The sequence below is a fragment of the Centruroides sculpturatus genome, unplaced genomic scaffold, assembly GCF_000671375.1.
Source record: "Centruroides sculpturatus isolate CEXI.00-Female unplaced genomic scaffold, Cexi_2.0 scaffold145, whole genome shotgun sequence".
Lineage (NCBI taxonomy): Eukaryota > Metazoa > Arthropoda > Arachnida > Scorpiones > Buthidae > Centruroides > Centruroides sculpturatus.
Window position 1 is genome coordinate 687,280 of NW_019384293.1, and position 12,282 is coordinate 699,561.

General features: G+C 25.9%; 2 protein-coding genes across 2 annotated transcripts in view; one reads left to right on the forward strand and one right to left on the reverse strand.

The window, feature by feature from the left end:
• Window positions 1–3,609, forward strand: part of LOC111618675 (gamma-aminobutyric acid receptor alpha-like) — a 42,865-nt gene extending 39,256 nt beyond the window's left edge. Inside the window, exon 10 of the mRNA XM_023360269.1 lies at window positions 3,204–3,609. Coding sequence (XP_023216037.1) covers window positions 3,204–3,512 — 309 coding nt within the window. The 3' untranslated portion in view covers window positions 3,513–3,609. The remainder of the gene's footprint in view (window positions 1–3,203) is intronic.
• A 2,305-nt stretch (window positions 3,610–5,914) lies between these two features.
• The window catches only part of LOC111618151 (gamma-aminobutyric acid receptor alpha-like), a 13,575-nt gene continuing 7,207 nt past the window's right edge, over window positions 5,915–12,282 (reverse strand). The window contains exons 2-9 of the mRNA XM_023359647.1: window positions 11,975–12,147; window positions 11,198–11,265; window positions 10,895–11,115; window positions 7,075–7,157; window positions 6,869–7,003; window positions 6,650–6,802; window positions 6,287–6,570; window positions 5,915–6,211 (exon numbers count right to left, since the gene is read on the reverse strand). Coding sequence (XP_023215415.1) covers window positions 5,915–6,211; window positions 6,287–6,570; window positions 6,650–6,802; window positions 6,869–7,003; window positions 7,075–7,157; window positions 10,895–11,115; window positions 11,198–11,265; window positions 11,975–12,147 — 1,414 coding nt within the window. The remainder of the gene's footprint in view (window positions 6,212–6,286; window positions 6,571–6,649; window positions 6,803–6,868; window positions 7,004–7,074; window positions 7,158–10,894; window positions 11,116–11,197; window positions 11,266–11,974; window positions 12,148–12,282) is intronic.

Below are 12,282 nucleotides of genomic sequence, written 5' to 3' on the forward strand. Positions count from 1 at the left end.
CAATAACCAATCAGCAATGATATTTACAAACTTTAAAACGAAAGGCTATCTTATTGGTTAGTTGAAATTAATAAACTACGCAAATTTTTATAATAACCAATAAGATATTTATTTTATGTATTTAAATTTCCAATAACCAATCAGCAATGATATTTACAAATTTTAAAACGAAACGCTCTCTTATTGGTTTAACTAAATAAATATATTAATAAATTATGCAAATATGCCTGAATAACTAATTAGCTATTTATATTAAAAATTTTAGACAGTTATTATTAATTAAAATACAATTTTTTAAAGAAATATATCAAAATAAATTTTAAAGAAATTTAAGAAAACTTTTTCCAGGTTTTTTAAATTATTTCTTTAAATTTTTTGTAGAATTTTAGAACGTAAACTTCAGAATATCTTCTTTATTTTTTATGATATTTATCTAAAAATCTTATTTTAATTTATTGATTTCGGCTAAAATTTAAAAAAAAATATTAATGATTAAAATTTAACTAATATTTTTTTTCAAAATTTATTTATAAAAAAAATCAAAATTAGATCCTTTGTAATTTAGAAAAACCTTGAAACATCAAAGGGATTTTTAGAAAATCAAAAGTTTTGAAAATTCTTCAAAATTAAAAAGAAAAAAATCTGAAAATCTAAAAAAATCTCAAGTTCAAACTTTTCAAAAAGTCCTTTTCTCAAGCTCAAACTTTTCAAAAAGTCCTTTTCTCAAGCTCAAACTTTTCAAAAAGTCCTTTTGATTCTTCAAGTATTTTTAGAAAAGTTTGAACTTGAGGAATGATTTTGAAGAAGAGTTTCAAGAATTTTTTTCAGGAAAAATCCTGAAAATCTTAAAATCTTTAAATTTTTTTCAAAATCTTCTTCAATCTTCTAAATTTTGTCAATATTTTTTTTCTAAAAAATCTTTTCAAAATGTATTTTACAATAATTTATTTTAGAAAAACTAATAGGAATCTGTTTACTCGAAAGTATTTTAGTTGATATTTGAAGAGATTTTTATTATAATTTTATTAGAATTTATTAATAATTTTAGATAAATGATAAATTTTCATTATATTTATCTAAAAATTATAATGTTATAAATTTACATAATATATACATAATACACGAAATTATAATGTTATAATATCGAAATTAAAAAAAAAATTCAATATTTTTTCTGATAAACTGCGAAATAAAAAAAAACGTTCAAAAGTCTTGATTTTTCTATAAAAAATCTTTACAAGATATCTTAGAAAATTGTTTTATTAGACATTCATTAAATATTTATTATATATATTATATTTAGAATGATATTAGTTTCATTATGTGCAGTTAGACGAACGATAATTCGATTTTAATTATAATTTAGAATATGTTTAAACGTTAGAAAATGACTTTGTATCTAGTTGTAAGTTTATGATTAATTAATGAGGCATTAATATAATTACATAACATGAATTTAATGTAACATTCAAATATTTAAACATAAACTAAGTTAATTTTATCTAAAATATCTTAATGTTCTTATACTAGTAAGCCTTAAATATTTAGTGAAAAGATAATGTTATATAATAGAAATGGGAATTATTATTGATAGATTTTAATAAGGCAATTTGATTATATTCAAGGATTCTTCGTTTAAATATATTTTTTAAGGTTAAATTTTTAGGTAATAGCTCATTTGTAAGTTTAATTACTTTTAGTTACTTTATAAAGTTATTTATATTTACATAGATAATGAGCTTAATTACACATAGGTTCATTAAAATTGCACACTATTAACTCTTGTACTCTTGTCTTTATAGACGTGAGTCTGTAAGTGTTCTAAGAAAAATTAACCCTATATAGTTTTATTCTGTCCATACATATTAAAAGAACTTAAACTAAAATGTATTAAATGCCTTCTAAGCTATTGTTCCAATTAAATTAATTTCTTAAGTATACACTATTAAATACAAAATAATAATGTTAATTATGTTTAATAACACTATAAGTTATACAATCTTAAATATAATAATAATAGTAAGGCTACTTATTATCATTAGTTATAATAACAGATACTTCTATTGTATAGTACACTATAAGACACTACCTTATAATACACGTGTATTGTAACTGTAGCCTGTTGTACTGTACTGTACTGTACTGTAGTACAGTACATATAAATACTGTCAAGGTTCAAATATTATCGTCGCTACATATAGGTGGTATTGAATACGTTATATAACCACTTTGTTCATATAGAGATGACCTCTTCTTCCCTTGTAGAATGACCTTATGTACTAACACGTATGTGCTCTCTCTCCTTTGTTACACTTGGTCTAGTGACCATGTGCTATGTAGGTATTAGTCTGGATGTATTTTAGAAGTTAATAAACAACAAATACTTCTAGAATTATGTGTATTTGTATGCGAAATATTTTCTATAAAATTTCTAGAAGTATGTACAGTACAGTACATATATACAGTACTTTAAACATACACTCTATGTGTATGTCTAAAGTACTGTACCTTGTGTACTTGTGCAAGATTTTTTACATATAGGCTTTCTACTCATAGATTTAATTATATTTTTTCTTAAATTACACTAAAATTAGAACCACGTAGATATTTTTATTGTATAAACTTTGCTAACAAAGTAAAATTAACGTCAGAATTAAGTAATGATAGAAATTAGCCATATAAATAACTTTATTGTTAGCAATTATAAAGAAATCACTTTGATGCTTTCCTTAATGACAAGAATCCATCACTCTCACTAGTCTCCTCAATATAATTAAGTTTAATACCCAAAATATCCACAAATTTATCTCATTACAACGTATTTACACTCAATAAGTTCGTGATAAATTAATGCAAGACATGCCATAGGTATCCTCACGAAAATCACTTCCAAAAATGGCTCAATTGCCAGTTAGGTAATTTAGAATTTTGAAGCAAAGATAGATCAAATTATTAACTAATTGTACTTTCAACAAAGTTTATAACACATTTAACACATATGATAAGTTGCCAATTTCATAAAATTTATGAATTAACATCAATAATCTTAGTTGAACGGCCAAAGTAGAACTTGAGGACTCGAGGACATCAATTTACAAGTTAAAACTAAATCTTAAAGAGTTTGAATTGTTAATCTAGGAACGTTTTTAACTTAAAACATGATAAACGTTGATTTTAATATAAATTTTCTTTACTATATATAGATTTCTGTATATTGTATGGAAGGCATTCAACGAAAAGATTCTAGAGATGCAACAGGATACCATAGAAGGATATCTGATCCATCCGTTTCTCAAAGTGAAAGAAGGCAACGTTTATCAACAAATGGCCGAATTTTGGGTCGTTTATCATTAAATAAACGATCTTCCTTTCTGTTGAGGAGGAATTTAAGAAGTACAGCAGCAAATCACTTCCAATTGAACAGCGTTAGTAAAATTGATCGCATATCAAGAGTGTTCTTTCCAGTTTGTTTCATCATGATCAATATAGTTTATTGGCTCACATACTTATAGCACTCATCTGACATTAGATAGTTACACAAAGAACTATAATAATAATAAATATAATTAAAGAAATTAATATATATGTGTGTGTGTGTGGCAAGACAGTTCTTGTAGAGAGAAGAAGAAATTAATTTTTGGCAATCACGAAATTCAAAGAAAAATCTGTATATATTTTTAATGACTACTTCCATCAACTGTGAGTTAAGGTGAAGTAAAAATATAAGAAAAAAATAAATAAATATATATCTTTTAGTGAAATTGTTGCAATTTATTTGTGTTTTTACAATGAAAATTTGTGGTTTCTAGATAAAGTTATATAAATTTATATCTCAGTAACTTGTAATCAAGTAAGAGTTATGTCTTTATTTTTTCAGAATCAATCAATTTATTTTAGATTTTAGTAAAAATATAGACAAACAATGCCATTATTTATGTTAAATGCATCATCTTCACTGCCATTTCTACTGTTTTTTCTTTAAAAAATACAATAGTTTTTTAATATTTTGCCTTATTTGACATCAAAATAAATTAATTCATTGATAAAAATAAGAAATTATAATGTAAACTCTGAAAATAACAAAAATTTCGAATTTAAACACAAATTATTTCAGCGGTGATCGCGAACCACATGTTGAAAATTATTCACATATATTATGCCTTATTAAATTCTCAAACGTTCCTTTTAACCAATTCTGAACTTTCAAACGTAATTATAAATTTTTCTAAAGTTTTCATCCGATTTAAAAACAAAGTTATTTTAGAAAATGATTAATATATTTAATACGATATTTAAAGCAAAAACTCAACCTTTTAATTAACTAATTTCAGTATTATGTCAATGTATAGAGTTAAAATAATCATTTTAAACCAAAGTTACTATTTGCAACAATAAAATAATAATTAAAATAATTTTGATATTCTTGAACTTAGAACAGACAGCCGATCAGACAAAGTAAATATTATATAAATTAAGCATGATTTTCACGATAAAGTTTCATTGAAGTATTTTGAGCTCTTTTAGGTTCATTAAAATTGCACACTATTAACTCTTGTACTCTTGTCTTTATAGACGTGAGTCTGTAAGTGTTCTAAGAAAAATTAACCCTATATAGTTTTATTCTGTCCATACATATTAAAAGAACTTAAACTAAAATGTATTAAATGCCTTCTAAGCTATTGTTCCAATTAAATTAATTTCTTAAGTATACACTATTAAATACAAAATAATAATGTTAATTATGTTTAATAACACTATAAGTTATACAATCTTAAATATAATAATAATAGTAAGGCTACTTATTATCATTAGTTATAATAACAGATACTTCTATTGTATAGTACACTATAAGACACTACCTTATAATACACGTGTATTGTAACTGTAGCCTGTTGTACTGTACTGTACTGTACTGTAGTACAGTACATATAAATACTGTCAAGGTTCAAATATTATCGTCGCTACATATAGGTGGTATTGAATACGTTATATAACCACTTTGTTCATATAGAGATGACCTCTTCTTCCCTTGTAGAATGACCTTATGTACTAACACGTATGTGCTCTCTCTCCTTTGTTACACTTGGTCTAGTGACCATGTGCTATGTAGGTATTAGTCTGGATGTATTTTAGAAGTTAATAAACAACAAATACTTCTAGAATTATGTGTATTTGTATACGAAATATTTTCTANTATTTTTTTAAAAATTTATTTGAATTTTTATATCAAAAATTTCTGTATTTTTTAAAAATTTATTTGTATTTTTATATCCAAAATTTCTGTATTTTTAAAAAATTTATTTGAATTTTTATATCCAAAATTTCTGTACTTTTTTAAAACTTTATTTGAATTTTTATATCCAAAATTTCTGTACTTTTTTAAAACTTTATTTGAATTTTTAAGATTTAAGTTTCTGCATTTTTTTAAATTTTTTATATCAAAATTTTATATTGTTTTTGAATATTTTAATTTAATTTTTCTAAAAGAATTTGAATTTTTTTCCTAAACATAATTGTAAATTTTAAATTTAAAAAACCCGTTTTTAAAAAAATAAAACAGTAAAAAACTTAGAATACGATTTAAAAAATAAAAAAAGTTCAGAAACAAATTAATAAAACTCATCCATAATTAACTTTTTTAACACAAATTTTACGTCATATTTTTGTAATTTTTTCACATTAGATAATTGTAAAAGAATTGTAATTAGGTAAATGTAAATATTGTAAAAAATTACTTAACTTTATATATAAATCACTTTAGACGTAAATTTATATTGGTATTTAAACGTAGATTTTCGTGTAAATTATGTATAAAACTAACAGACAAAGATTTATAAGCACTTTATTTAAACATATTTAAATATTTTTAACATAGATTTAGTAGATTTAACATAGTCATACGGACCTATATTTGTTAGCTGCTTATAGAATGAAGTTCTCTATTAGTTCTATTGGAGGAATAAGTTTCACTTGTATAAAATAACCAATAGAAGATATTCAATAAAACAAAGGATAATGGAAACAAGATACGTGATATCTGATCAATTTTGCTAACACTATTGATAGCATCCTTTCCTTGGACTCTACTCAGCATCTCTGCTCTGTATGTTTCACTCCCCAATATACAATTCCAGAACTGATAACAGCAATTTCTAGAATATCGATTGAAGTATGACAATTTAGCCGTGTAACGTGGATACTTGGGGCATTTCTACATAAAAAAAACATGCAAAATTAACAAGTAAAATTTAATATTCTGTAAGGAAATCGTAATTGAAACCCTTACGTGATCAGTCTGATAGCCATAAATTGTAGGACAGTAGTGCCTTGTAGGGGTGTTCGTGTTCATCATTGTTATCTTCTCTTCGTTATCCGAGCTGTCTGCGATAGGAAATTCACCGCTTCCAACCTTTGTAAAGTAATGTACACCCGCAAATTCTAGTAATGTTGCTATAACAAACATAAAACTCATGATAACGAACCAATCTAGCGCTGTCGGATAAGGTACTTTTGGCAAATCGGTCCTTGTATCCAAACCGAAAGTAGACAGTGTCAACACTGTCGTGATACCTTAAATTTGGTGATGAATTAAAGTTTAGTTTATAAATTTTAATGGAATTTAAAAGAAGTTTAAAAGTTTTAAACTCACCTAATCCAATTCTATCCGATGTAGCTTCTCTATTAATCCAAAAAGACACCCACGATAGTACGACTATCAGTGTGCATGGCACGTAAACTTGTATAAGAAAATAACCCATTCGTCTCCTTAAGTTAAAGTTAGCTTTAAGTACAGAAAATTCGCCTGAAAATACCCCCAAAAATTCATAAAATTACATAAATTTAATGGAATTTTATGTAAAAGACATACCTCTATTGAATGTAACTGTTACGTTTCTGTGTGGGTAATCGATAAGGTCGTACTGAGAAAGGACCAAACCTTCTTCAAACGTGATGGCACTTTTCGTTTCCCAGCGATATATTAAGTGTTTTACAGTATAACCATCTGAATTAATACAAAAATACGTGTAAAAAACGTAATAGTTTAAGTGTTATAAACTAGTCTTAGGTACTTACAACTCCCAAAAATTAGGGGACAAAATTGTCTATCCATAGGGAAATTCTGCAGTTGCATTGGGCAAGTTGCTTTTACTGTAAGTCTAAAAATAAATGTGATATTTTATATATTTTTTCCCCCAAAAAAGTTGTTGGAAATCTGGTAAAAAGTGAAATTAATGTTGACAAGATTTCTAGTTGAGTAAATTTAGGATAGCTTAGAAAACATCGCGTTTAGAAATCGTGTGAAATGGAGAAACGAATCGAATTTTTCTTAGCCTCAGGATAAACATTGTGATAAAGTGGATGCTGGCGTAGAAAGGAGAAGATCAGAAGAATATTAATCATCTTTGCATCTAGTTACAACTAATATTGGAAAGATACAACTAATATAAACACACACTAACACTAGAAACACACAATTAACAATAAAACAGACACATCTAAAGTTAGGAAAGTTTAATTAAATACTGTAAAAGTATAATAATTAATATTGTAAACGTATAACTAACATTAGAAAAGTACAGTTTACATTGGAAACATCACTATTATAAAAATATAAGTGACGTTAAAATGGTACAACTAATACTAGGAAAGACTGATTAAAGAGTAGTAAAATACAATTAATTTCTAAATATAATTAATATTTTGAATGTATAATTAACATTATAAAATTACAGTTAAAATTAACTCGATTGTGTTTAATTATTCTTTACCATTAATTAATTAATACAATTGATCAGTACAATACTATAAAATAAATACTGATGAACTGTACTTAAAGACAATTACAATTTAAGTACATTTAACTCTGTAACACGAGAAAATGAAAGTAACAACTGATACTTAAATGACATATTTTAAATAGGAAATATGCAAAAAAGTGTGCTAAAATTGGAAATATACAGCTAAATAAAAACGTTCAAATGATATTAGAAAGGCATAACTGAACACTATAAAACACAAGCAATAAAAGGTACAAAAAATTACAAGAAAATAAACGTAATTCGTTGCTGGTAAACCTAATTAAGCTAGAATCTCATAGATAATGCTAGAAAGAATAGCTGATACTGAAGTAATAAAAGACTTAATTAATACTAGAAACACAACATTTGATACTAGAAAACTATAGTTGATATTATAAATGTACAACTACAACTACTGGTATTAAATATATATTTCTAGTAGAAGGATTTATATGGTAAGAGTATAGGATATATTAAAAGGATAAGGCTTAATTTTCCTAGTCAGTAAAAGTAAAACAACTAATAACTAATACTCGAAAGATAAGTCTGCTACTAAAAGCAATAAAAGTGGTTTTAGAAAGGCTTAAATTGGCCGAAGAAACCACTATACCATACTAGAAAGGCTCAAGTAATCCTATAAACCTCAAATAGTATTAGAAGAATACAACTAGCATTGGAAGGTTACACTGAATATTTTGGAAAGGCAAACGACACTAGAAATACACCTGTAAAACACATTACCTTTTGCTTTTCTAGCATCAGAAAGGCAAAAATAACATTAAAGTAGGCTCAATTAGCTCTGGAATCCATATCCAGTAACAGAAAGACACAACTAATATTGGAAAAGTAAAATAAACATAGGCAATAACTCATTCCACACTTTAAACGATGCTATTTTACAGACGAAACTAACCGTAACTTAATTAAAAATATTTAATTAAATTAAACACCAATAAGTGAAAATAATTTAACAACATAATTAAAACTTAGAAAGTCTCCCCACTCAAAAAAAGCGCATAAAATAATTAACGAAATCATCGAATCTTCATCAATTTTCACAATTAAATTAAAAACAAATATTAAAATTTAATTGTAAAAACTCAATTAAACATTTTAATGCAGAAAAAAACGTTAAAAACGTTTACAAATCAACGTTCTTTTGGAAGATAGAAGCGAGTAAACGTTGTTTTTTTTATTATTAATTTTTTCGTTTTATTTCCAAGAATCTTCTCGTGTTTGTTCAGTGATGAGTGGTTGAAAAGATTTCAGACGGAAACATTGTCATGTTTACCATAAAATAACAGAAAAGTTATGAGAAGAGACGAATAAAGTGACGTAGAATATGAAAATATTATACAATATCAACAAAGGAGAGCATCTTTCTCTATGCTTGCATGTCTAGAGTTAAATATACAGGAAATTGTCTTCTAAAAAAGGAAAATCAGGATAAAATTGTATTTTAAATTGACTTAATTTTGAATTTTTTTAAAAATTAATTCAGATTAGGGAATCAGGGAAAATTAATTCCCAAATTTCCCTTAATTTTCAAAAAAATTCTCTTAATTTCCCCAAATTTTCCCCTAATTTTCAAAAAATTCTCTTAATTTCCCCAAATTTCCCTCTAATTTTCAAAAAATTCTCTTAATTTCCCCAATTTTCCTTGATGAAATTTCTCCAATTTCTCTAAATTTTTCTACTTTTTCCTAATGACAATTAATTTCCCTAATTTTCAAAAAATTCCCTAAATTTTTAAATGAGAATTAATTATAGAAAATTAACTTCATTTTTTAATGTGGAAATTACATTCAATGTAGTGTAATTTTGAATTTTCCGTAGTTTTAACCTGATTTCATACGAATTAAATTCGTTTCAAGTGCAGAATTAATCGAAATTTCGAACAATATTTGGAATTCACTTTCATTCTAATTTCTCATATTTTATATTAAAATGATATGCAAGCAATTCTGTAAAAGCACTGGCACTGAACGTTTCGCTTCATGCAGTCTATTTTTCAACTTTTTTAAAATGATGTCAATCCCGAAAATCTCGGGATTAGGAAAACTTAATCCCGAAAATTTTGGGACTGAAAAGTAGTCGGGATCCCGGGATCCCGATTTTCGAGATCCCGGGATCAAATCCTCTACATGTACACTCTCCTATCTCGTCAAAATCATATTTTTCCACAACAATATATAAAGAATCAGGAACAACAATCCTTTCAATATCCTCTACATTTGTGCNAAATGTCAAAATCATGCCATTTTTTGTATTTTTTAAAATTAATTTAATATTTTAAATACTTAAATACTTTATAATTTCTAATTTTTATTTTTGAATAAATTTAATCCTAAATAAACTAAATTTTATTTGAAATATCAAAATTATGGTAATTTTAAACTAATGTTACGTTTTAAATATCAGATTTACACATTAAAATGATAAAATTTAAAATTTTTATTATTTTATTTCCTTTTTGAACACTCAAAATTACGTGAAATTTCGTAGAATTTGTTGATTCTTGGAAGAACTAATTTCATTTTTTTATGCCAAAATTATATAATATTTGACTAATTTAACCATCTAAATATCAAAATTACACATTAAAATATCGAATTTTCCTTCTTATAATTTGATATTTTAATACAGTGAAACCTCTGAACAACGACCAACAAGAAAAAAAAATGACCATTCTTTAAAGGTTGTTACATTGTTGTTTAAGAAAATTTCCTGAGAGAAATAGAGTTTTTAAATTGGCCGTTCTTGAGAGGTGGCCATTACTAAAGGTTCTAGTGTAATATTTAATGCATTTTCCATTAAAGAATTAAAAAAAAAAACACAATCAAACCTCTGAACAACGTCTACTGACGGAAAATGCTCGTTGTTTAGAGGTTATTTCGTATACACTCTAATTAAAATACATGACGATTGTTTAAAGTGGCCGTCTTTGAGAAGTTATTTTGTATCTATTTTTATTTTTTTTTTTAAATGGCGCCTTTTAAAGTGGCCGTAGTTGGGAGATGGCCGTCATTAGAGGTTCGACTGTACATTTTTATCATAAAAATTAAATTTAAATCGATTAAAAATAATATACTTACCTCATCGAGTACAAAACTTCGCCATTTTGGAAGATTCTTAAGAGTTTATTTGGTCGAGTTATCGTATGTAAATAGGAACCTTTCCCATTATGAAAATACGTATCGGGTTTCCAAATTCGATCCAACATTTTTATATTTAAACTCAAATTTTTTATAGGGCCATCGAAACGTAATCTTCTATCCGTCCATTTCTGACGAAAATAACAGTCCATAGAATACTCCTGAGGAATATTTTTTTTTACATGTTATAAAAGATTTTTATATACTACAAGGTCTACATAAAGGTATAATTAAGGCCTTTACCATGTCCACTTCGGAAATGGGCCCCATGCTCCTTATCAAAAAGTTGGTAGTAACGACAGTTGGCGCTCCTGTTTTTAAATCAGAGAAAACAAGAAGAAAATTCGTGTGATTAGTGGCAAACAAACTTCCGTTTCTGTTCTAGTTAATGACTGATTAAACAGCCATCAAGATTAACTTGATCGATCATTAGCCACTAAGAAAAAAAAAAGGAAAAACTTAGTAAAAAAACTACAAGAAAGTATAACCTAGATAGTGTTAAATGCCTGATTAAATTATACTGTACATTATTATGCATCATTTCTTGATGAGGTGTTAACGTAATAATATTACTTGTGCTTTGTACACACGAGTAAAAACACCTACAACACGTTGGCAAAGAAGTAAATGAATAAAGAAAAACCTAAAATTTATAAACTATACAACGTTAAATCGAAGTTTAACTCGATTTTAACATAAAGTAAGTAGCAAAAAAATATTCAAAATGCTAAGAAAGTATTATATAGATAGCATTAAATCGAAGTATAATCGTGTTTTAGCATTAAGAAGTGGAAAAAACCTCAGTAAATATAACCTGAACAGAATTAAATCAAGGTGTAACCTAGTTTTAGTGTTGTGAAATAAGTAAAAATAAGTTAAGAAAGTTTAATCTGAATAGCGTTAAATCGAGGTATTACCTAGTTTTACTGTTAAATAGGTAGTAAAAAAGCCTAAAGGAGATATAACTGAAATGTCTGATGAAATTAACACTACTTTTATTATGTATACACGTATACAAACCTCCATATCCAGGTCTTTGATTGCTATCGTAGTCACGTAACAGGTTTTCTAAAACAATACTCATGTTTTTACTAAATTTTAAAGCGTCAGAATATTGTTTCTTGTATTCTTCTTTACTTGTTACTTGTATATTCGTTGTCCTTTTCATTGATACAGGCCAATCCATTAAAACACTAAAAATATTTTTTAAAAAAACGAAAATACAAATATAAATCATTAGTTTTAAATTTAAGAGACAAGAACGTCAATAAAAACTATTTTCTAAAAAGTTAGAAGACTCGTTAGATATTTTTTTTTTTTTTTTTTTT